The sequence below is a fragment of the Dinoponera quadriceps genome, unplaced genomic scaffold, assembly GCF_001313825.1.
Source record: "Dinoponera quadriceps isolate SergipeBrazil2010 unplaced genomic scaffold, ASM131382v1 scaffold880, whole genome shotgun sequence".
Lineage (NCBI taxonomy): Eukaryota > Metazoa > Arthropoda > Insecta > Hymenoptera > Formicidae > Dinoponera > Dinoponera quadriceps.
This window is the reverse complement of record NW_014555113.1, coordinates 1-26,734: the sequence shown is the minus strand read 5'-3', so window position 1 is coordinate 26,734 and position 26,734 is coordinate 1. Positions and strand designations below refer to the sequence as shown.

At 44.3% G+C, this 26,734-nt stretch overlaps 2 protein-coding genes across 8 annotated transcripts; one reads left to right on the top strand and one right to left on the bottom strand.

The window, feature by feature from the left end:
* Window positions 1-769: 769 nt before the first annotated feature.
* On the bottom strand, window positions 770-18,849 carry LOC106743000 (cytosolic purine 5'-nucleotidase). 7 transcript variants are annotated; one of them, XM_014616430.1, is made up of 11 exons: window positions 18,572-18,849; window positions 16,369-16,490; window positions 13,559-13,768; window positions 4,234-4,307; window positions 3,826-4,039; window positions 2,767-3,190; window positions 2,271-2,427; window positions 1,897-2,137; window positions 1,560-1,797; window positions 1,355-1,474; window positions 770-1,222 (listed from the first exon to the last, which is right to left on the bottom strand). In XM_014616430.1, exons 1-11 carry the CDS (start codon window positions 18,842-18,844, stop codon window positions 1,055-1,057), a joined length of 2,241 nt encoding a protein of 746 aa, XP_014471916.1. In that variant the 5' UTR covers window positions 18,845-18,849; the 3' UTR covers window positions 770-1,054. The 7 variants fall into 7 exon arrangements, with proteins under 7 accessions (XP_014471916.1, XP_014471910.1, XP_014471913.1 ...); XM_014616424.1 differs by lacking the exon at window positions 13,559-13,768; XM_014616427.1 differs by lacking the exons at window positions 13,559-13,768; window positions 18,572-18,849 and adding an exon at window positions 17,274-17,449.
* A 1,362-nt stretch (window positions 18,850-20,211) lies between these two features.
* On the top strand, window positions 20,212-26,719 carry LOC106743002 (O-phosphoseryl-tRNA(Sec) selenium transferase). The gene is made up of 6 exons (XM_014616431.1): window positions 20,212-20,300; window positions 20,707-20,898; window positions 20,979-21,252; window positions 21,606-21,981; window positions 22,186-22,682; window positions 23,165-26,719. Exons 2-6 carry the CDS (start codon window positions 20,785-20,787, stop codon window positions 23,428-23,430), a joined length of 1,527 nt encoding a protein of 508 aa, XP_014471917.1. The 5' UTR covers window positions 20,212-20,300; window positions 20,707-20,784; the 3' UTR covers window positions 23,431-26,719.
* Window positions 26,720-26,734: the final 15 nt, after the last annotated feature.

Genomic DNA, 26,734 nt, shown 5'->3' with positions numbered 1-26,734 from the left:
TACAAAGTTAATATTGTCTTATACTTGCAGTGTAAGGCTTATACTAATGCTCATTCATATAAGTGCAATTTGTTGATACTTCTTAAATAAGAATTAATTATATTTCGTCTGTTAACTAGATGACAAACTAGTTAATTTAAGGTATGTAATAATAGTATAAGGGTATACTTTCGTTCTACATATACTAACTTATAGATTGTATAACGAAGACCGTATTGAGATTTCTTCTTTCATCTCGTTCAGTTTTCATTTATCCTTTTTCTTTTTTTTTTTAACTATACCTTCAACAAGCTTATATTGCATGTAAAAAGATTTGGCTAGTATTCAATCTTACACTAAGTTTAATAACATGGATGTTCCTTGGTATCGCGCGCGATACTCTTTTAATATAATATCTAAAACCTTAAATCAGTGGAGTTAATGTAAAACATGTACAATATTAATAAATCTCTAATATAAGTCGTACAATTCGAAAAGCCTGAATATTAAACTTTTTTTTATGAGCATTTGTGCACTCTAATTTCTATGTAACAGTATTCCGCAAGAGAGAGAGTGTGTGTATATTAATATATAATATATTGAGAATTATTCACATAAATCTAGATAGTAATATATTGCCGAATCTTGTGCTTGTATAGACAGCATTAATTTACGCCAAATATATAAATTAACGTGTTAAATTTGGAACTTAAATATTGCTAGCGAATTGCAAATACTCGATTAGATTGGTAGAATTTTAGGCGAAATTCTTTTCAAAGAAGAGAAGATATTAGCTTTCCGTAGTCGTGTCGTTATATAAATCAGGCATAATATCGCCGCATCGGCGAGAAACAATGATCTTTCTTCTCAAGAGAAGAGGAAAAAAAAGTATTCCTGTCGTACAAAATTACGAAAACTGCTTTGGCGTGACTCGTCGCGTATGCTAATAACAACTCTTTACAATTCAAACCACCTTATTTAGTACGCTACGTATTATGTTTCGTTCAATTCGTTTGTCAGTCGACTACTATTACGCTGGACGAGACCGCGTGGGGAGTGGAAACGTTAGTAAACTTCAGTTGCAATTTGCGTTTCTCGTGCTCGCTCTCACATGATTAGCTTGCTTCTGCGAGTCGCTGTCTTCGTCGCTGCAATCCTCGTCGTGTGTATGCGTGACGTTACGTGGTGTTTCCGGTCTTGCATGTGGAATTTGACTGTTATAATGGTCCACGAATAAAGTTTTCTGGAAGAAGAAAGCATTATTGCGACTTCTAAATCGCGCATTTTTTTTTCGAGAATGCATCACGCGAAGTTTCAATCTCGATGTCAATTAATATCAACCAATATGACAATGATGCTTTCAAAAAATACTCACAGAGGTAGGTCGATTGTGTTCTTCTTCCTCTTCTGCCAATTTAAATGTTCTAGAACGACTTATCATTGGTGTCTCCATGACAAACCTCTGTTCATGAGCTACTGTACTTTCATGAGGCATCTGAAGAGAAATTTGATGAGGATATTGGATGCACAAGACAATTGTGACAAGTCCCATAGAATATTCTGTCATACAATAAACTCACCAGCATGGCGGGTGCTCTGAACATGTACGAGAAGGGGTAGTAAATCAGATTCAAGAAGGTCGCTGCGTACAGATCGGCATACCTAACGACTTGGCTGCTGAAGAATGTTTGCCTGCTCCCGCTACGGAACAGAGAACCCATCATGCCGTATGCCAAGTCCATTTTGTGCGTGACGTCCCTTATGGACGTGCGTAACTTGGAAATGTCCGGCTTTTCCTTTGTGCTGCTATCTAAATTTCTGAACGAAGCAATTGATGCCGGGCATTAAATAGCTGATCGAAGAAGCGGGAAGTACTTTGTACTGGTTTGCCAACGAAAATGTCAAGGTGCCACTCACTTGTACATTTCTCCGAGCATAACATCGAGGCTCTGCAGTTCGGCGAACAATTGACATTTGTCTGTCCAAACGTGTAACTCTTGAACCAATTCCGGAACTATTAAGAAAGTCCTCCAGCCTCGTATCTTCTTGCTCTTTAAGATATCACCAAATATGTGGTCGCCGACGTATAACACATCTTTCCCCTTGGCGCCGATTAATTCCGTGAACACGTCGCAGGAACCTCCTGAGTACACCTCACCTGTTTCAAATAGAAGAACAGATGATCGAGCAACGATGTGTTACGCGTAATCAATGTAACGATCTTATTCACATATAAAATCAAGTTAATTTCAAGAGAACAACGCCGTCCGCATATTTTCTGATATATTTACCCGTATGCAGAGGCCCCTTGTGTGTGCCAAGTTTCAGAGCACCTGTCTTCGTGTCGACTTGTCGCAAGATTGTCCCTTCTCCGAAGAATAGTGGCTTCCTGGCATCCACTACAATCGTATCGAAATAGGTTTTCCAATTTCTATGCGGTTCGTCAGGCTGAAACGAGAGCGAAACGTGAGGCGACCCAGCCGTTTCTCGTGCGATGTGAACGACTCGACATCACATGTCGGTTTTTAGGCGAAAAGTTTGCCGTCTCTCTCTCTCTCTCTCTTTTCCTCAATCAGAAATTTATCACGAAAGTACAATTTCGCGCGTTCTCGGATTTGACAGACGAGTTTTTCTGCATCAATTTAATATACGTTTAAATATCGACATATCGTTTCTTGAAAATACCGTAAGTCTATCCGTAAGTCGTTAACTTTCACATGATGAACACAGCACGCTAATTCGCAATCGATGTTAAGTACAACAGTATAAGGGGAGAAGAAAACGTACCCATGCGCCATGTGGAAAATCGAACAAGTAAGTCATAATTTTGTCCGTGAAAACGTAATCACTGTTAGTTAATAGAAACACCCTCGCTCCGCTCTCTCGGATTCTCGTAAGGAACATAGGCAACCTCTCGTCCTTCTTCACGTATTCGTCCAAGTTTTCGATAGTTTTCGTTTTCAGGTCACCGTGAAGGTGTATCCAGTCTACCGCGCTCCTAACGTCTTGAAATATACTCCTGAAGCTCATGGTGAGCTCACCTTCTTTCACTCCGGTCTTCTCTCTACTGTATTGCGGCGAGTTTGTGAAAAAATCTATCAGACACGCCAGCAGGTACGTTTCCGGCAGGTTGAACAAGGTGTTGAGCACGTATACTCTAGATTCATCTAATTGTAGAAACTTGTTCGGATAAAGCTCGTAAACCTGAGAGCTGAAACGAGAAAGGGAATGATTTGCCGGAGCCGCACGAGCGGAATGAACGAGCGAGCTCCTCGGCGTGAGGAGTTCTAACAGGCGAATGTAAGGTAACTTCGGTACATATACGCCGCACCTAAGGAAAACTTAATTTATCAGGTATTATTTATTATATTTGAGGCAAATGAACTATACAAATAAAAAATGTATATTGTCTGTTATTATAAAAAAAAAATTGGGAATACGAATTATTTACTTTTTATATTTAACGGAAAAACTTTGAGAAACCCCTGTATGTTTGACATATGTCCCATAGAGTTAGGATATACGGCTTATAAAAAATTTACAAATAATTTACAAATAATATTTGTAAATAAGACATAAAATGATACAGTGACTTGTAAAATGTGTGTAAAAAATTGATCAGGATATAAGAATGAGAGATAAATATACGAAAAGTGATAATAAAAGTAACTTATCAATGTTTGACGTAAATAAAAATTCCGTCTTACAGACGTTAATGCAACCAATGTTGCAACATAAAAGGATTATTATAACAGAGTGGTTGCTGATAAATTACTCCCACTCCTTCTATTTTTTTCCGACCTCTGCGGCGTAAATACCAGAGTTATCCTGTATCCTTTGTCTTACTGTTTCAAGAACTCGAAGCCGTGAACGCAAACCAAGATGTTCCCGTACGCGTCTACTTTCAAGAGATTCCCGTATAGGCTATCGAACCACAGTCCGCGAACGGGAAAGCTTGGATCGTACTCGAAGGCTTTGATCTCCTGCGGGTATCCCAAAGACACCAAACGATCCTTGAGCAGCGTAAAGCCCAATTGTTCGTACTGCGGCGATTTATACTCTGGAACATTCAATATGTAAATAATGCCTTATATTTCATTCAACGTGTAAATAGCGCCTTATATTTCTTATCTGTTGCGCGTTTGTTATCTCTCTCCTTCTTTCTTTCTTTCTTTCTCTCTCTCTCTCTCTCTCTCTCTCTTTCTCTCTCTGTGTTTACCGGAGAGAGATATGCGTTTATCGATAAATAATTACCCGCCAGCGTGTAGTCCATGTCGAAGCCATAGAACTTGATGTTCTCCAAGTGGAGACTCCGGTTGACGAAGATTCTGCAACGCAACAAGAGAATCCATCACAGTCGAGGACACACAAACACTGTGCTGATTATCGGGAGGGGGGAGAGGGAGGACATTACGTCGCCATGTGGAAAATCAACGAAATTTGCAATATCGTATCCTTCGGCCGGATCGCGCACATTTTCAACGGTACGAGAGATTTAAGGCGGAAAACGCATCCCTGCGTGTGCGCATCTGATTGTGTACATTTGACTCAACGTCATCGATATCGCGCGAATCGTTGATCTGATCGAGTAACAAACGCCTGCTTTTCCCCTCAACGGAAATTCACGCGCGTGGGAAAGCACATCGGCTATCTCTGCGCGACGACGAAAGTTCCACGACGTGGAATTTTTAACGTTATGCCGATTCACACGAAATTAATTATCGCGGAAACGTTTTCGCAGGACGCCACCTAAGAAAAAGGCTTTGGAAAAATCGCGCTATGGTAAATTCGCGTTATGGTTATCCGTGCAAAAGACGGAGGACAGACACGGGGATGACTTACTCATTCTGGGCGCGCCGTCGCGAATTCGCGAAATTGGCGAGATCGGCGAAATTCGCGATTGACAAGGCGTCGTCGTCGTCGTACGCGTCCTTCAGCCACATTTTTCGCGCTGAACTATCAACGAGTCATCGATGGTCCGCGATCGATCTGCGCTTTTTCTTATCGGTCGGCGCGATATACGGACAGCGACGACGGGATCACCAGGGAAAACCGATTTGCGGAGCTTCGAGGATCAATTTCTACGACGGCCGGAAGAAATTCGACATTATTGTTTGCCGTCGTCGCGATTATGTATATATGTATGCGATAAATGTGTGTGTGTGTGTGTGTGTGTATGTGTGCAAAGCTGACAATAATATTTATCGAACAAATTATTATCCCGAGGTAAATTTCGTGCACTGAGTCACAGATATCGATATCTTGCTTATCTGATAAACACAATACACTAGCTGTAACCAGCAGTCCGAATCTCACGATCGGCCGGCGATTAACTTACAATTAAATTAATTACTATGACACACACGAGATAACAGTTCGAGGAAGCGCACGAATGATCTCCGAAACGCCCGCTCTCCGATTCGCGTTAATATCCTACCAGCCCGCCGTCCGAAACTCGTATCTCCCTCAGAGGAAGCTACCAATTGGTGCCAGCGTGTCCAGCTGATTCCAATTGAAATACGATTCTCAAAACCGACATTCAAACGCGATCTCCTCGGACAACGGGATCGTCGTCGGGGATATTTTCGCGCGTCCGAGTTTCCGTACAAAGAGAGATCGCTCAAGTTTTCCCAGCGTTGCCGCAGCTCGCCGATTATCGCCGGTCTCGTTTATTCAGCCGATCGATCACCAACGGAGATACACGTTATTAGCGAGTTCCCGATCCGGTTTAATTGAGAGAGAGAAAGAGAGAGAGAGAGACACGAATGACAGTACGAACGGGCGACACGTTGCGAGACGAGGCGCGTGAAAGGCGCCGCTCCGTCGGAAAAACGACTGCGATGCTATCCGCTCAATGACGAAACGTCAACTGGTCTGTGCCGAGCCGCCGAGCGGATTAATACGATTGGAGCTAATTCGCCGTCTTCCGGACACAAACCTCCTCGTTTGGCGCGACCGCGTGCACGACTGCGATGCGCGCTCCGCCGTGGGGGCCCGCGTACGTACATACCTCGCTATAGCCCCGAGGTGTGCGTGGGTGTGCACGTTATTGCATTGTATCGCATTCGTACGCTATCGTGCGCGCTGATAATCGTTCACGCATCCACGCCGAGGTGACGTACGAAGCAGCGAGGATACGTGCTGACGATCGTGCCTTTCGCACTTTATCCCCGGTTCAATCGAATTCCATGCACGCGATATTGTTGACGGTGTCAAACCACCGACGACCTTGGGTCGATCGGACCCAAACCGGGGCTTTGCCGGAGCCGTTCGCGAAGGAGGCTCGGGAACTCCTCCTTGGCTCGCTCCCAAAGAGAAAATCGTCCCACACACGAAAGGGGAAATTAACCGTCCGACACAACTGAAATTGAGTCGCCAGAACTAGTTTTTACCCGTGGCAGCTAGTTTCCAGCTATGGGAGCTAATTCTTTCATTTACGTCTTCTTTGAAAGATAATTCTTCTCTTTAGATAAGATACAACTGAAACTTGGTTACCGGATTTAGTTTTTAGCTGTGGAAGCTGGGTACAGGGACGATAAGAGCTAAATTAACTAAAGTTAAGTTATATGGGCAGATAATTTTTTACCGGTGGCAGCTAGTTTTTAGCTGTAGGAGCTAGTTTTCAGCTACAGGAGTTAATTCTTTTTTTTCCGTGTTTCCCGGTGCCACGGGAGAACGCACGGAATTTTCACGAATGGCAAGGATGGCGAGCAGAATGGATCCATCCGCTTTTCGGTGGTTTAGCTTCGAACAGAGGGTCGATTGTGTATCCTCGTCGACTTTTTTTTCATCTCTCGTACTTTCATCTCGTGTGAATAAATACGCGCGATTGGCGATATATAGATGCGCAAAGTGAAAATACGATATCCCTACGATACCGTTCGATGCCATTCGACACGAAATTACTTCGACGTGCAACTTCACGTAAGATACATCGGATTTTCGTCATGGTGAAAGTTATCGAGATCAAACGAGAACTCATTTTTGCGATTCTCACTGTGTTTTGAGATGCGCAATCAATCGGTACGGTTTCAGTTTTGGAAAAAAAATCGCTTTTCCCCATTTTCCCGCGGATTCCTTCGGTTTCTATCCCAAAGGTAAAATTCCCCCGTGTTCGGCTAAAACCTGCCACATTTACTTTTTTCCGCGAAGAGAAGAACGAAAAAAAAAAAAACAATCCGCGGAAAAATCGGAATAAAGAGTTTATTCCGAAACTTTTTTAAAACTATGCACAATCGACCTCCGGATAGCGATTCGGTGAAATTTCGACATCGGAGCTTTCGCCAAAGCGTTATCGTCGTTACGCATAACTTTAGATAAAACGTAAGAGACAAAAGCGTTCGGTCGCTCCGCACGAGTGTATGTTTTTCTTTCTCTTAATCAATGTTATCGTGACACAGGCAGGTAAGACGCGAGGATGAAAGAGCGCTGAAGATATGATATTTTGAAATTCAAGACTCCGTTCTCGAAGCACACTCCGGCGAGAGAGAAACGTTCCTTTTACCCGTTCTCGATCTTGCGCCGATATAACGCGCAAAGGATACGACCGAAAGTAATTAACGCGGCGCGTAATTGGCGGCCGAGCATCGTCGGGATGGTCGCGTGAGATTTAATCGATATTAATTCGACTTACACCGTTAACACTGCATGCACCGCCGTCGGTTTGCACACGCAGCGAGCGAGCGAGCTTAAATTCCACGCCGCTTCTCGAACTTATCGCGTGACCAGAACGCGACGGCCAGAGCGCCGATCGATTTGCACTTGCGTCAGACGTTATTTACATATTTCTAATTTGTCCCGAAGCGAAAGTTCGTTAATGACCTCACGTTGGAATATCGGAGATCCGTATCTCTCGGAATGCGATCGGTTCCCTCTACGTATAATGACCGTTCGCTTCGTATTTTTTTTATCTCTTCGTCGAAGGTGAGGCGCCGGAGGCGCTGATAAATATGAATCTGATACCCTGTCAACAATAACAAGGTTTCGAAATCTCGCTGAATCGTAATCTGAAGGTCGATTGTGTACGGTTTCGAAGTTTCGAAAGAGAAGCAATTTTTTCCCAATTTTCCCGCGGATTTTTCCGGTCTCTTACCTTCTCTTCACGGTAAAAGGTAAAATGTTTCGTTATCGGTTTTAATCGAACACACGTGTATTTTTCTGAACGAACTTTTTATACTAAACAATTTCAATGGGAATTTGAAACGGGATTGCGGATGGAACTTTTTACAGTTTTAAAATTTCAGAAAAAAAAAAGCATTTTTTCCCCATTTTTCCGTGGATTTCTTCAGTTCTTCTCCCAAGTATAGAAAAATTCGCTTGGCAACATTCACGTGCGTTCGGTTAAAACCTACATTTATTTTGTTGCGTAAAGAAGATAAGAAACCAAAAAAATTCGCAGAAAAATAGGGAAAATGGGAGTATCTTTTCCGAAACTTTAAAACTATAGAATTCCCTTAAGACGAGAATTGAAAAAAAAACTCACGGGGAAAATGAAGACAAAATGGTTTTTATAAAACTTAAAAACTACACGGAAAAAGAATCCGGTTGCAGTTCTGGTTGAAGGAGACAATTTCTGGTTCTTATGATCCAAATGTGGCTCTTATAATCAGAAATTCTGTTTCCTTCAAATAAAATGCATCTGGTTAGTTCCCACTTTCTGACTGATACCAAACTTTTTTTCCGTGTATAATTTCGAGTGTTTACGGTGAAGCTTCGAGTATCTACGCTGCATCCACGAGGCGACAATTTCAATCGTCGTAGAAACGGGACATTCGTCGCGCCTTCGTTCGTTTTCGTGAGTCATGCGAGTCGGCGGAAAGAAAATACGCGAGTTCCCGGCAACATCCGCGGCCTGATAACAACACCCGGTGCCTGGTATGCGCGTGAGAACTTGCCCGTGTCCGGTCTAATATTAGACCTCCTCAAATCGTCCTTTCGATCCCACGTAAACCTATATAAACCGAGTGAACTTTGAGGCTTGCGTGTGCATATTATAGGCGCAGAGGATCGCGTGGAAACGCGAATCTCCGTACGTTCGATGACTGAACAAATCGAGAGAAAGAGATAAGGGGGGGGGGGGGAGAGCACGTCGATTGGAGATTGTATTTGTATGACTTTGTTGCCAATGCGAAGCGCGCGCTAAATATACATATCGCACCGAGAGTCTTTGACCCGTACTCCCAGCGTGTGTTTAACGCGAAACGCGACTGTTTACGTCGAATATATATACCACGCTTAGTTATCTTGGCAGAATTCAAAATGAGCGGTCACGCTCGAGTGGGCGCACACACACAACGAGTTTCTTTCGCCTAAGATTACGAAATATGCACGGGAAAGAAAAAAGTTTGGCTGAATTCACCAGACAGTGAGTAAACAAATGAAACACGTTTTGGTCGGAGGAAACAGAATTTCTGGTTCTTATGATCCAAATTTGATTCTTATAGCTAAAGGTTCGGTTTGGTTCGTGAAAAAAAAAAATATCTGCAGTCGGAAAATTCGCTGTTAAAATCGAAATCGTTAATCGAAGAATACCCCCCTCTCTCTCTCTCTCTCTCTCCTTCTCTCTCTGACGTATAATTACAAAGGAAAATTGATAGAGTAAATTAATGATCGGGGTTAATCACTAATGACGCTGCTGCGTCGGAAGAAGCTCTTTCTAAAGTGCCTATGAGGGATCTATCAAGGTTCGCGAGATTCTACGCGTAATCTCGAGAGGCGACTTAATTGTTTCAGCGCGAACTACTTGGACGCATTATTTCGCTCAGCCGACTCTTAGTTAAGTCGGTCAAGCGCTGCATGAGAGAGAGAGAGAGAGAGGAGAGGATGCGTGCCGCTCGCGCGCGAATCGCACACAGCCGTTTGCACTTTCGCCGATTATTTATTCACTACGTCTACACACCGTTGTGTGTTTAACACGTTCGCCACAAGCGTCGTTCAGCCGGAAAACCGTCCCCACCACGAGCTCCGCTAGATTTTAGTAGGTTGTCTTCTTTTTTAATTTCACTTTTAATTTAAAATTTATATTCTTAAGTTAATATTCCTGAGAAAAGAAATTCTTCTCTTATAAAAGTAATAACGAGCTTTTCTAATTTGTAATGAATAAATCTTAATGCTGTATCATCAAGAAAAATATTCCTCGCTCGAGATAACCACTACTCAAAAGAAGACAAATAAACTGATTAACTGCTTTTATTCGTGGTGCAAGCAGTATTTTTTCTATGTGTAGAAACGCGTTAAAGACCGAGCGAACAAGGCGTCGCGCATATGCGCGTCACGTTGCCGTCTTTCATTTATTTCTTTTTTCCCTTTACCCTTCCTCGGGAAAATGTTGCAGGTGTAAAAACCACCGCCGAGATATGCGCCATTTCGTCGCCCGTACATTTCAGTGCCCCCCTCCCCCCTCCCCCAAAGCGACATCGCGAACGCGGACATGAATGAATTACGCGACTATGTACAGTCGCGACGCGGAAACTCGTACGTCGTTCGTCGGGCTCCTGCCAGAACTTTCTGCCAGGCTCAAAATAAGTCACGCTGGTTGCGTAAGCAACTGTCGTCGTTTGTAACACGGTAAGTACGTCATTCAAGGATGAAGGGAGGTGAGAACAGAGGATCAAGGTTGCGCGGTCGATCCGAGAGAAAGACGAAAAGCCCGCGACTTAATCGTCGAACACTCGAGATTTCCCCAAGTCGGACACTCGAGATTTCCCCACTCCGGAAAAGTCTTCCATATTATTAACACATTAACGGCGGGCGATCTCGACGAAAGTATGCTAGGTAGCGCGGCGGCCGCCCGCCTCGTTTTTCGGCCTAGAGTGGGCGATATTTTGTGTGATCATAAAAACTTTAAGGTACAGTCGAGATAAATCGTAGTACTACGACTCCCGCCCTTAATGTGTTAACATGCAAGATAGGACGTGCGGCTTTGTCACGGTGACGCATCTTTACGCTCTCTCTCTCGCATCGAGCTCTCGTTTACATCATACCGCCACCGGTCGTCGTTGTCGCTCACTATCAGCTTTATGAGGAAACTTGTTTGCGCCACTCGTTGGAAATTTTTCGTCATTTTATCTCGGCTTACTTAAACGCGTCTTTTGACCGTTCCATTCTCGGTTCAGCTTTATTTTACGATGAACGCGCGATACGCCGGCGAGAAAAATAGACGCGCGTTATTATATCGCCTCGACGGAGATAATTTCCTTTCCTTTTCGTGAGGAAACCACACGCGCGCTAATTAATCCTCTCTACGCGTATCCTTCCCGTACATTAATTAGTTTCTTTTTCTAATTTCCCAGGTATGCATATCCATGTCGGAAAAAATGGAGGGAGGAGGGCAAAGCTCGTGACAATCGACTCGGCTCGATTCGATGGATAATTGCGGCTGTCGTAAGAAGCAGCCGCGAACAACGCCAGGAACGATTACGCGGAATGGGATAATAACTATTGGCGGCGACACAATGAAATTCTATAAAAGATAACGAGCGTGGCCGCGTGACGAAAGCACCTCATTATCTAATAACATTATTGAACGCTCTAATCTATCGTGATTAGTCACGCTTGTTCCCGCGCGCGGCCGAGAGTGACTTTGACCAGATTCCTACGTCGCGAATGATGGCCGAGACACACTCTTCGGAATTACCCTCGTTAACGAGCGATATGTAACGGTAAACGTTGGACGCGAGCGACACGCAAAATTAAAGAAAAAAAAATTAGAGAAAAGATTAATTCGCTTCGACGTGTGACGCGAGAGAGAGAGAGAGAGAGAGCGACAAATCGCGCGGTTTCTCGTCGTTGAGCGATTGTGACTTGGGAGGACTGTGGGGTGAGGAAAGAGGAGCGTCACCGAAAATTATCACGGGTGCTTTCCATTTAATGACGCAAGTCGATTTCTAGTGTTTTGTTTTTGCTTCCTATTTAATTGATGTCATTGTATCGGTCATTGACTCGGTCGACTTCGATTAACCTTACCTCGGCTAGGAATTGAGCAAATCTAAAGGAAGAAGTGGGGGAAAAATTTAAACTACCAGAAGAGAGTGAAAAATTTTCTACATATATCTTTCCTTTTCCAGTCTGCAAAAATTTACACGGGAAAAAATGCAGTTGGAAATCAATAAAATTGCCAATAGCTGCGTAATTGGGGTAAATCTTCTTGATTCAATGGCAAATGTCATTAAAACTACCATGTCATGTATTGTTTCAATAATTAAAGTATCGGTTTCAATGGTATCGCAGTATTGAATCAAGGAGATTTGCCCAATTACGCGTGCTATTGGAAATTCCATCGGTTCAACAGCATTTTTCCCCGTGCAAGCTTTTCCTGTGCTTCTCTCAGTGTCATTTACTCAAAGTTGTGCGCACCATCCTTCGCGTGCTTCTCATTTATTATATTGAAACTATCAACTTGAGCCAACTCAAATCGACAAGAGACTCGTTAAAAAGCACACATGTAAATGGAAAGCACCCAATTAGGTGCCGCATTGATTATCTCGCAGAATGGAGCGGCGATGAACCGATCGCGCGGTCGCTTCGTCGATCGACGAGATTCGCGAGCTGGATTCGCGCTCGCAAATACGAGTTCGGTTCGAGATAGACGATCGATCGCGAGCAGCTCGAGATGCGGGTCCTCGAATTCATCGTTGCCGTTCGCAACGAGCACTGCAGGTCGTTGCGAACGGCGGGCGCGCGCATCGCGTTACCGCAGGAGATGACGGTGCCCCGGCAGCGGGGCGAGCGTTCATCCTCGGCTCGTGCTCGGTTTTCCGGTACACGCGAAAACCTATATTTTCCCGACGTAAAATCGATGCCACGCCGCACCACTCGAATCTTTCTCCCTGTCGGAGAGGAGAGGAGGTTCCCGCCGCATCACCGCCGAGGTAAAATCGCGCAGAAAAGCGCACCCGCTGACCGAGCGCGAAAAACCGCGCGAGATTTCCCGATTTTATTCCTTCGTTTACCTTTTTTGTTTCGAGAGAATTCCGTAGGAATGAAACGGATGAGGATACCACGTGATTATCGCTGCCGAGATTCTCACGATCGAGCAATCGAAAGCGAAGGAAGGAAGAGATATTTTCGCGAATTGGGTTTCGCACATCTCTGTGAAGTTGACCTTATTTTCTCATAATTTGAAAAAATGCGCAGAGTTCTGCCTGCCTCTCAAAGAGTTCTAAGGTTCTTAATCAATTTTAATAGAGTTCTATCGGGTTCGAGAGGGTGAAATTTTGGCGTTCCATTGAGAGTTCTAACAGCTTCCCGAAGAGTTCTATCAATTGTTTTTAAGAATTGAGGCGCTAAGTTTTAAGGTAAAAAAGTTATGGTACTTTGAAGTTACACGATCGTGAAGTTGACTCCTTCTACTTTCATGTAGTGTTTTGAGACCGCTTTAATCGACGGAACTCCTGATATAGATGAAAAACTTTAGAACTCTTTAGGAGACCGAAGCAGAACTTCGCTCATTTTTTTTTAATTTCGAAAAAATTAGGCCAACTTCACAGAAGTCGCGGTGGGTGCTGCTCGGAGGTTTTTCACCGCGTGTTCCACACACCCTTTCTCTCGTCTATCTCTTAATGCAAAATCCTGGATTTACCTGTGCCCCAATTCGCGCTTATCAGTGCGGGCGCCATGAGTGCCCTCGTTGTAGCCGTCCAGGTCTTGCTCGCTACGATCGTTCCTGGTCAGTCCTACGTTAAGGCTGAGGATGGTTCGGTGAATCGATTCCTCGGGGAATACGTTCGAGTCATCCGGGAATCGCACTCTCGGCCCTGCACCGTCAAATATCGGAATATCGTCCTTGTTACTTGTTAAAGAGGTTCAGTGCAAGAGAAAAAAGGGAAAAGGGAAAAAGAGAGAAAGAGAATAGCGTGATGATATTCCGCACGCAAAGTTCGTTTTTCCCTCGCGCTGTGTGTTCCCACGAGCACAACGGGGCGCCTTCGATGGAATGTGAGGATAAGATAAGCTAAAATTAGGCTTAAAACTGCACGTTACTGACCCGGGGCCAAATTCTATAATTGGGAGAAGACGAAAGTAGGTTCCGCCCGTAGCGACAGACGCCGTCTGTCTCCGCGTCTGTGGACCGCGAAAATGGACTTTCCAGTTTTACGCAATGACTCATCTAATTGCACTGAACCCTTCGATTTGGCTCCAAGGAAGCGAGAGTTCCAAGGACGAGAGAGAACAAATCGAAACATCAACGACGATGTTGTTGTCGAGTAATCGACGATTATATGACAGAAAATGAATCTTAAGAAAAAGAAAAACAGTTACCAGTGCTGCTGCTCGCCGGCGTAATTACCACGTCGACTCTTCGGCGACTCATCACGCGAATTAATGACGGTGCAGATCGCTCACTTCCGAACGAGCTCGTCGCAAATATCCGTGGCAAGGTAGTGTAGGTAAATAGGTATTGTAGGTAAATAGGTAGGCAGGTACGTGGTAATCGTCGATCGCGCGCGAATCTTTTCCTCGAGCCGGCCGACGCGAGTGACGACGACGTAATGCGACGGAATGATTTCCGAATAAACAACGACCTTCCTTGACGAGAGCGCGAAGCGGAGAAACGATAAGGACGCAGCGGCCCCAGGGGTCATCATCTGCGTGACGACAGAGATGAAGAAGGGAGGATAATCGCGAAGTTCGCTCGCGTGATGCTTTCTCAATCGGAGCCTCCGTGGGGGATTTTGCGGGTCAGGAAAGAGAGAGAGAGAGAGAGAGAGAGAGAGAGAAATTAACGCGGCCATGGGGAGTCGGAAATTAGTCGCCACGACATGTCATACTGCCTTATCCTGCGTCTTCGGCCATGGTGATCTCGGGAATTTCCTCTGACTGTTATGCGTTGATATTTTTTATGATTAGTGTGCACAAGGCGCGACGCTTGGCGAATGCCTGACAAATATCGCCGAACTATTGCCACTACTGGAATTTTTACCACTCCAAACATACTCGAGGGATGTCTCAGAGATGTTTAAGGGCCCTACTCTTTTCGGATGTTCCTCCGGTGTCTTCAAGAAAAATGTGCCTTACACACTCACATAACATCTACGACGTCGTATCTACGTTATCTACTTTTCCATCTCTCGTATTGTATCTTATCGTTATATTTTCGAAATAAAATCACATGACGCGTGTCTCCAAGTTCGACTTTCTGGGTATCGATCGTGTAATTTTCCCCTAGGACGAAAACGCGAAAAGTGAAAATTCCAAATATTTTCAAATTAAAAGATTTACACTTTTCATGAATTTACGTCCCCCTGGGAGTTGATTATGAATCCTCTCCTCTAGCATGAACTTTTGCGAAAAGTGTAAATCTTCTAATTCACAAAAACACTTGGAATTTTCACTCTTCGCGTTTCCATCTTATGGAAAAATCACTTGACCGATACCCTGAGCACGCATCACGCTCGAGAAATGTGCATGACAGATGTGTGAGAGAGAGAGAGAGAGAGAGAGAAAAATAAATAACGTGGTATGACAAAACTGAGTTACCAACGATCGATTAGACAGAAAGTGTCTGCTGATTAGGTACAAAGTATATCGCGCAACGTAAATAAAAGCAGACGACGCAACGCTGTAACACAATAAAAGAAATGTATATGTTTATGAGTTGTGAGCTCATGTGTTAGAAATGTATCCCAAGACGTACTCTGACGCGTCTCGCTCCGACTCCGCTGGAGTTTTTCCAGCTTCGCATACGTTGCGAAATAACGAGATGCGTGTGCGTATATATATGTATATTATTTATGTCGCGCTATTTCCGAAATACCCGAAATATTTCGGGTCGATGTGTGACGATCTGTTCATGTTACAATCCCAAAATATAGTATTTGCGGGCGCACGCGATGACGTAAAAACCAAGGTTGGGAAGTAACGCGTTACTTATAACGTTGTTATTGTTATTTTCTTCAATAACGATTTGGTAACGACATTAAATTTTCTCATTAGTAATGATAACGCGTTATATTTCCTGGGTAATGGTAACGAGTGTAATCGTTACTTTCATCGTTACTTCGCATACGTACAATACACATGTGTATGAAACAAGCAGAAGCGAATTTTAAAGAAAAGTTTAATTATTATAATATATGGCTTCACATATAATTATATATGTAGCCATATAGAGACAACATTCACATATAAATTACATATGATTATATGTAATTATATATTATATAATTTTACATGATTATATATATATATATATATATATATATAATCTTTTCTCTCGGGAAGTAGCAATAATGGTAGTTTGTTTTTTTCAGTAGATAACGAGTAACTTTTCAAAATCTCCCAACCCTGGCAGAAATGTATATCTCGAGGTGTCGCTCGGACGTGCTGTTTTATCCGACAACCCGATAAGCCTGTGAAAAGTACACGACGACGAGAGATCAACTCACTGACCTTTGGCTGGCCTGCCGGTACCACTTTTTATTGCCACTGGGATCATTCTCGTGCTGCGGCGTGTTAGGCCCCGTGTTCTCCTGGTCTCCGTGCATGTTGCAGTTCTCAAGCTCCATGATCAGCTGCGAATGCAAACGCGAGAGTGAGTCACGTCGCGACGCGTCGTAATGCGATTCTACGCGAAGAGGGCCACGTGGACAATGTCGACGCGGATATTTACGATCGCGGAGAAGAGGTAAAGCGGCCCGCCGATCCGTAACGAGAGAATCCGACTTTAACCGGAGAACTTCAACCGTAGACTTTAATTGGACACATTAAGAGTTCCTTCCCGAGTCTCTCAGGCTGCGTTCGATCTTCCGATTGGCCGGAAAACGCCCGGATTCCACGCCTGGGAAATCTTCTCCTTCACGACGAGTACTCAAAGCAAGATTACTCGCTACCGCAATTACGTGCACTTTGTGCACGGAATTACTGTCTCGGAAACGCGACACCGGCCATTAACAGATAAAATGCTCTCACAAGGGGATATTCAAATCGCGTTCGACGAGACCGAAAAACTTGAAGATCCCGAACGACATTTTACAGATGATTTCCGTCGATCTTCCCGGTCATTCTCTTCCTCGGGACGATAAGCGGAAAGTCGATAAGAGCGGCGGCCTCCGGAGGAGAGGATGGTGCGTTAACGATCGCGGACAAGCGTTCCCGTCGGCGTCGGCAGGTCGGTCCACCGCGCGAATCGGGGAACGTCGTTCGAAAAAAACGCCACTCGCGCGTGTTACATTGTTTACACGGAGAGCTGTGCGGAAGATAAGGTGAGAGCCGAGATAAACGGAGGCCGTTTCGCGCCCGCACGTCGACGTCGCGAGCCCGGACGTCTCGCGCGTCGGCAACGGACGTCGGCGTACCTTTCCTCGTCGTACCTGCTCGCCGTAGCAGCGTGTCGCGTGTTCTCAGACGTAGGGCGCGATGGCACTCGCTCGCAGAACCGTTCGAGACGCTCCGAGCTGTCATCTGACTGTTGACAGGCCGCTCCACACCCTCGCGCGATGCAGATTCACTGCGTACTGCCGCATACCACCCGGGTCAATTCGTCGAACCGTGCGCCGACCCAGGCGTGCCAATCGACCTGTCCGTGGCGCGCGAACTCTCCCGAGATCTCGCGCGCGAAATTCGATCGACGCGATTTAAAATCCGTAGCATCGTCCGGAGGTCGTCTCGGTAACGTTAACGCCCTGATAACGATTTAAGAACCCCGGATATTCCGTCACGTTCGCGATCATGGTGACACCGAATATCCCGCGATACGTGCCTCACGGCGGCGGCGCAAGGAGGGTGAGCGCGCGAAAATACGAACGGCGAATTTGACGGCCTCGGCGGGGCGAGCTTCTCTTCGAAGTTACCGACCGCGCTTACGACACTCCTTCGTCCTGATTTATTATAGTCGTAGGATTTTATAGCAATGGCCGGCTGCACACGGACATTACGAAAGTATTATCGCGATGTAGGGCGCGGGATCGAGTCGCACGTTGTTTCTAATGCTATTTTAACCGCAACATTGTTCGACTTTGGATGCCAGAAAAGAAGTTGGACTGATACGCGGGACATGATGCCCGGGGAAAAATGATTATATATGAATTTCGTCTATATATACCCATGTATAATCATATGTAATTATATATGTCCTACATCTAAGAAATACTTTAATTATACGAATGCAATTGAAGTAAATGTTTATGGCCGCCCACGTATGTAAACACTTAATTCAGTCAAAATATTTCTCCAAAATATTTCGCTTTTCATTCAATAGTATTTCTACTTCATATGTGAACATATATAATTGTACACGTAGAGACAAAATTCATGTATAAATTACATATGATTATATATAATTACACATAATTTTATATGATCATATACAATCTTTTATTCCCGGGTGTTGCTCTCAGACGTACCTAGAACGTCGGGACGATTGTCGGAACATCATTAAGTGTTACGTGATTAGAAGTCAACCTCCAATGAGGGGTTAATTAAAAAATGACGCGCCGTCCCTCTTCCTCTTCCTGTCTCCCTCACTCTCTCTCTCTCTCTCTCTCTCTCTCTCGGATTCATTCAAGACCAGGTGCGGGGAGGCGAGACTGAAGTAAAAGAGGGGAGAGGGGGCGATGGTGTGATCAAACACAAGATGAAACAATAAATAATGCACCTGTCGGATAATCGAGGCGCGGATAACACGCGGAGCACTGGGAGCACCCGTGAAAACAGCGTGGTGGTCGTCGTCGTTGTCGTCGCCAGCGGAGGCGGTCACAGCGGTGGACGAGGAGCTCGTCCGTAGCGCCGTTCGGTCGCAGCGCGAGCCGTCGGTTCGTTGTCGGCGGAGCGCCGAGAGCCGCGGAGCGGTAATAGCGAGGGGAGCAGGAGGAGGTAAAAGCCCGTGGCAGGCTGCGATATTTACGAATCTCCTCCACGCGCCGCTCATCGTCGTGCTCTCTCGTCGTCGTCGTCGGCTCGTCGGCGGACGGGAGGCGATCGGCGATGATCGCGGCGGTGGCGACGAACGAACGATGCGGCCACGCGTCGTCGTCGGTGCCTCACCGGGATAGCAATTACGTCGGTCATCATCGGGTGTTGCGTAAAATTAATCCGATTTGGGACTGACCTCGCGGCAGCCGCGCGCGACATAACCTACAAAGGCGAGAGAGAGAGAGAGTTTGCGCGCGAGCGCGCGCGCGCGCCGCCACGCACCTCGCTCGAGCGGCTCCGCGTTCTCGAGCGTCGCGTCGCGTCGACAGTTTCCTTCGTCTTTTCGGGCACGTCCGCGCTCATGTGTAGACCGCTCGCGTCGGAAGCGTCCCTCGTGATGAAAATGATACATCGATACGCGCGGCGACCAATATATCGTGCAGTGCGCGGACGGGCACAGTGAGGAGAGGAGGACGCGACAACGCAGCGGCGACGGCGGCGGCAGCAGCAGTAGCAGCGATCGCGTCGCTCCGTGCCGCGTCGTGTCGTGTCGTGGCCCAACCCACTTTTGACGTGTGGCCGCTCGACAGGTCCTGACAGGTCCCTGAACCATGTACTCGCGGTGATACGCAACTCCTCCTCGTAACCGTTGTCGTCGTCGTCGACGGCACCTGACCACAGCTCTCTCTCTCTCTCTCTCCGCCGACCTCGAGTGCCGTCGAGCGCGCGTGTTTGCGTCGCGTCGCCTGCGTGCCGCTCTGCGTCTCGGATGGGTATGGAATTTTACGCGACGACCACGACGACTACCGACGATGATCCGTGAGCTATAGCGCGCACCGACATAACCTGTAAAAAGCCGAGCGACACGACGACCGCCGCCGAGCTCCGCCGTTCGATCGGTTCGCTCGTCCGCGTTCGTTCATTCATCCGTACGTTCGCAACGGACGTTCGCCGCGATGTCAAGAACCGCGACGACTTCACCAGCCTCCCGTTGACTATCTCGTCGTCACGACGGAAGCGATAATCCGTCTCTGAGCCTTTCTACTTCTTCGGAAACATCCGGAACGACACTCACCTGCCCGCCTGTCTCTCTCTCGCTCGCTCGCTCCTTCATATTTTATTATCGTGCGAATCGTGTGAATCGTTCCCGTTTTTGTGTCCCGCTGCGTCCTTACTTTATTTAAATTTACATGCACTACGTGTTCGTCGTACTGTACCTGACGATGTTCAGTTTAATTCTGTTCTGTATACTTTTGTTCTCGCGCGACGTTATATCGAGGATACAATCCGTTTTGTACCTTTGAGTTCCGTCTCGCCGCGGGCTGTGTGATTTAAAATAAATTCCATTACTCACGCAAAAAGAGCGAAACCTTGTGTGTTTTTATTTCCGCCGTACTTTGATGCAACACCCGCGCGTGCCGTACCCACCATTTTTCCTCACATATCAATTCTGCACAGACAAATTCGCACCTGTAAGTATGCATTTTGAGATGATCTTCCGTTATCCTTCTCCGTTTTTCTCTTATCGCGCGAAGCGTTATTATTTTCTTGCAGCTTTGACTTATGTGTATGCGTGTGTGTGTATGATCCAGCAGCTTTGTTGTGTGAAAAATCAGATTCTCCAACCGGCCAAACCGAAGGATAGTTTGTATTGTTAAAGTTGCGCACAAATTCATCGGATATTTCATACAGCTTGACAAATTACTTGTACTAGAATTACCAATTGGAAGATGTACAGTTTCGTTGAAATAGATTATGTGAAACTGATGAGGCATCAATGCCGAATAGACTTGGCTTTTTCGTTAATCGCACAGATCTCGCTACAGCATCCTGTAGCCAAGTCTGAGTAATAATCGTACAGTAATCATTCTCTGTCAGTTATCAAAGCGATGGTGTACTAAGAGTTCGGCAATAGTGGACTGATTAGTTGAGAAAATTCTCCAAGCTGAGAGAACCATGAATAACCAAGCGTTCAGTTTGGCGGAGAGGCTGATACCCTCGACTTACGTGCAACAAGGTTTAAACGCCAAGAAGTCGCGCGAGAATCTCATACGACATTTTATCGAACATGTAAGCGGCAGACAGGAATATAGAATCAAATGTGTCTCACATACGATACGCTTTCTTACGACGTTCTTCTCCTCCAACAGCGAAAATGGCCAGAGGAAGGTTGGGACGACGCGACGATAGAAGCGTTCCTGTCGGACCTGTCGCAAATGGACAGCAATAATTTCCCCTCAAACTGTAGCGTCGGCGAACGCGAGGCGAGAATCGTGTCCAATATCGTCGCCAGACGGCACTTTCGTATGGGACACGGCATTGGAAGATCCGGCGACCTCGAGGAAGTACAACCGAAGGCAGCTGGTAGCAGTTTAATGTATAAATTAACCAACTCTCTAGTGCTCGAAGTTATACGATACATGGGTAAGGAAGCACACGAAAGCGTACACTCGTTATGTAAAGAGTACGGAACATAATCTGGCTCCCCGATAGCACAAATTGGAATTTTGCCTCAATACTACTTTGAAATTTTATTCAGACAAAACCGTTTCATCATGGCATCTTAGCGCAATAATTGAGAAATTCTTCGTCATTTCATGACGCCATTATTGTGTAGTGTTTCGACAGTTGTGCTATCGGGGGATCTTCTGCTTGCCGACAGTTAGGAATGAACGACGCGGAGTACAATCGAGATCAGCTTTAGCAAATCTTACGTATTACCTGCGTGTGAGATAGCGCACACACGTATGCACTAAAGGGAGTATCCTCGTTTGTAGGGGTGAAGAGCATAGCGGGTTGCTTCTTATCGCCGATGGCCACGGGGATGAGCCTAGTTCTGTGTATGTTAACGCTTAAGCAAGACAGACCACGGGCGAAATACGTTCTATGGCCTAGAATTGACCAAAAGTCTAGCTTCAAATCTATAATCACCGCGGGATTAGAGCCCGTCGTAATCGAGATGCAAATAATAGGGGACGAATTGAAGACCGACATGCAGAGACTCGAGGCTCAAATGGCGGCTCTGGGCGAGAGCGTCGCTTGTGTACTTACAACGACCAGTTGCTTCGCGCCCAGGGCGTGCGACTCCGTAGACGCGATCGCGGCTCTTTGTACTCAGTACAACATACCGCATTTGGTGAACAATGCGTATGGGTAAGTAAGAGATTGTTCCGCTCGCATCCGCGCGAATCGGTATCTCGCCGCCGAGACGACCAGTGTCGCTCTTTGATTTGTGTGTGTGTGTGTGTGTGTGCGGAACACTACTACTATCGTGAGTGCGGCTTGGTCGTCTCGGGATGCCGAAGATATTCCGGTCGAGAGTTATTTGCTAAATATATTGCACTATACTGCTAAAAGCTTGCAGAGTACAAGATGTATGCACCTCATACAAGAAGCATCGAGGAAGGGCCGCGTGGACGCATTCGTTCAAAGCACGGACAAGAACTTTCTCGTTCCAGTGGGCGGCGCTATCATAGGTTCCTTCGATAAGAACCTGCTGGACCGCATATCGAAGATGTATCCGGGACGTGCGAGTGCGAGCTCCGTTATGGACGTGATGATCACGCTGCTGAGCCTTGGAATGGCAGGGTACAAACAATTGATTGCTCAACGTAAGGAGATGTATTCTTATTTGAAAGAGGAGCTAGGGAAACTGGCGACGAGACACGGCGAGAGACTGCTGGATACCAAGGGGAATCCGATATCCATGGCCATGACCCTCCAATGTCTGAGCCATCAGCACGACAACAAGCAAGTTACTATGCTAGGATCAATGCTATTTCTCCGTAACGTTAGTGGTACTAGAGTAATAACGACTACAGATTCTAAGCACATCGTTTCACATAAGTTTGAAGGTACATACCCTTAAAAGTTATGATTTACGCCTGCTTCTACTTGTCATGGTTTGAGTACACAATTCGACTCGACGATGTGACCAATCGGACCAATTAGCTGATTGCCTATCGATGTGATCCGGTGATTCAGCTTCATTATCGTCGATTCAATTTAAACCGTGACGATAGAAACGGGGAATTAGTAATACACGTTGAGAATATATTATATTGATAAGTCTTATTGATATCTAGTAGACGCCATATATATATATATATAAGCTTCTGTTCCGATACTCACTGCCGGTATTGAGCATTTATAGCGCACGGAACGTGAATTATAGATTTTCAGTGCTGGCAGTGAATATCGGAACGCAGCTGTAGTATGCGCTACAGTATTATTCACACATTGGTCCAACCTTTTATCCTAGTTCAATACTTCGCCAAAGGTACCAGAATCAATATCAAACAAGCGCGATCGTTCTCTTTCTCTCGATCCTCAACAGGTTGGGGAGCACACAACAGCAATTACCGAGTTCCATATCTGACTGCTGCGGCGGCCTTAGGCATGAAGAGGTCTGACGTGGACGCGTTCATACAAAGATTGGATAAAGCTTTAACGAAAGTGAGGAGGCGTTCGGCGCCGGTAACGCCCACCGCCTCGCTCGCCGGTTCCAGCATCAATGGAGATGCGGGCGGCACCGGCGGACCGGGAGAATCCAGCACAGCCTCAACCAGCCGCGCGAGTAGCAAAGACAGCCTGCGAAAATGAACCGTAATCAACGCAACTGGCCAGTCCAATCAGCACATTAATATCAATTTGTAAGTAAATTATCACTTGCAAATTGTTATCTCCTCAGCACATTTCTGGGAAATGCGACTCGACGAGACGGGGGAGAACGTTTCACAATCGCTGTCGATCGCGTTGTACGTAAATTTCAGTTGGACAGGAATTACAAGAACTGAAAAATCCGAAATCACACAATAGAAAGCAGAAACTATTGATATTTTGAAATTGTATACAACATACTTCTTCTTCAGGACGAAGGAAAACATTCCTCTCCTGAGTAAGATGATACGGAGACACCTGTTGTAAAACAGTGTCTCCGGTGTGTGTCTTGTGTTATTTCAAAATAGATCGAGAGCGATTGCGAATGCATTTCACAGACGTGTGCTGGGTACGAATGTGCTGATTCGTCTGTCCACTTGCGTTGAGATATTGTCAATTCAAACCATATACCAAAGAGGGGTAAGTTCAGACATTAAAGAGAGTGATCATCAAAGTTAACATTTGAAGACGACGAAAAGGAGGTACGAAGCATTAGGGTTCTTATGGATCTGTTTTGAAATATTTAAGTGATAAGCGCTGGCCGCAGATATGATTGTTAAGTTTGCTCTTCGTTGTAAATGTATATGCTATTATTTATGAGAGACAAAAATAGGGAATGTTAAATTCTTGTACTTCTTATCTTCTTGATTTCTAATATATAGTTTGATACGAATGAACAAAAGAGACGTATATATTAGCTGAAATATCATGAATTGTACATACCTATGTACTTGCTTTGTATATTGTAGATTTCTTTTTTAAAGGAGCAACTATAAGATCTTTTACAATTACGGTCGGTATACGTAACGACATTGACCATATCTAATTTTGCTATATTCGCCGTGCTGCTACTCTGCTAAGAGCTATTGTATTTTTTAGGCAATTTATATAATTACTTATTACTGTCTTGCATAATTATTGCCTTCAAATAGAGATTGCACACACGGGACATATTTTTTCCTTTCTTTTCTCTTCGATTCGAACGGCACAAATTTACGATGCATTAAGCAAGGAGACATATTATCTGTAAAAAAAAGGGAAAATCTGTAGTCAAATATCGACGCAAAACACACTATTCGGAAAGTATGTCAAAAGTGAGATACAATGCAATGACACAATGTGATATACGAGAATGTTACATTGGATACAATGTTACATTGGATTTGCAAAAAGTCAAATATCTTTGTGTGTGTATATATAGGCATCGCGTACGTTGGTTTCTATTCGCAACAATTACGATGACATCACATTGCCATTTTGTTTCACAAGTGCAGATGGTGTTATTTTTAATTATATATTATTGTAAAATAAAGAAGAAAAAAACACACACTATGTATCTCTAAGTCAGAGATTTTGTGTAAATATTAATATTATTTTTTCAAAATGTTTAAACACGATTTTCGAGCAAGTAACACATTGCAGTACCGGACACATTTATATACACATGCATACATACACGCCATACGCGCCATACTACGAACAGTCACACACGCAATTTATACATGAGTACGGAAGAAAAGTATGTTTATACGTTTATATATCTGCATAGGTATATATACAGATATTCATACTTGCACCTCATTCATTTGCGCATAAAGAATAGTTGATTTGAAGTTTCACGCGATCTAGAGAGAGAATGGTATATCAAAGTTATATTTATAAAAATATTTAATAGATATAAAGGAGAAGAAAAACCAATAGGCAGATTATATTAGCGCTGTTAAAGCTCCATTGAGAAATGTATAATTTACAATGCTTATCGTTAATATACGGTCTTTCTTTAGACAGAAGCATTACTCACTTGCGTTACCCACTTGTTGGGGCTTGGATTTTGCGATATACATCCTATGTTCAACATCGATATTTAGAATATTAGTCGGTATCTGGTGAAATTGATAACACAGAACACGGTGACTTTCCCAAATCGCCGATGTTCTACGAAATGTATTATTATTACAAGCAGAAAAAGCAGTGGTATATACAGATATTAGCGTTTAATTAAATGCTTAGTTGGTAGCTTATTAGGACGGCAGTGCTGATCAAGATTGTAAAACTCCTAGCATACTAATTATACGTAATTATAGATTCATATCCTTCAAGTTTGGTCACCGTAATTTTAGTAGAGTAATAATTCTTTCGTATACGTGCACGTATATCACCTCTCTTTCCTTTTTCTTTCTTTTCTGAAACTTCGATCGATGCTATAATTTACAGGATCTCTTCGGATCTCTGGTGAAATCATCTTTTACTTATAGATTCTTCGATTAACTTGGAGTCGAAAGAAGAAGTCGATTCCATATTAATCTAAGTGTGTATATAAAAGATGACTCAATAATTCGAGGATATTCTGTACGTATTGTGGCACTCGTGGCTTTCAGACATGATGATATACAAACATATTACGTATATTCCAGCCTTAAGTCAAATGATACGTTTTATTGTGTTTGTTTACCTCAGAGAAGAATATTACATACAGAAGAAAATCTAAGATGTAGTAAGAGATTGCAAAACTATCGCTATAAGGAAATTCTCATATATGACACTATAATAGGAAATGTATTGACGTTACAATATTATTTAATAAAGAAGAAATTATATGTATATACATATATACATAATATACATATATACAGAGCAACTTATATATCAGGCGTTGTGATATCTTGATGTGTTCAGGCCGTTACAGAGAGAAAGAGCGAGAGAAAGGTAAAAAGAGAAAGCGAAGGAGAGAGAGAGAGAGAATATTTGACACGAAAAAAAATTACATATTATTTCAACTTATTCAATAATATGTCAATGGGTTTGCGTTATTATTTGATATTTACTTGTCAATACTTGTAACCATCGCGAGTTTGGCCGCTAAACGGAGCAATAATTAATAATGTAAAATATTTCCGAGGATTATTTCGTTCCGTAACGACGAGGCGTTAGAAATTTTCTTAAAGAGCAATAGACAAATCACCCCTATATACGTATACATATGTATACATGTATATATACGTATACATATATGTAACAATAGTGATATATTCTAGAATAACGTACGATCTTATATGATTCTCGTACTCGTAACATTCCTATGTAAATAAAAAGAGGTCTTTATCTTGTTCACCTCCATTCCCAGCTGGATTTTATAAAGCGAAGGCCAGCTTGATGAGTATCGTGCGCCTTTCACGCATACAACGACACTTGTGGACCTAATTTTAATCCTCCCTCCTCGTCCCCCCCCTTCCCTCGCCCCCCCTCC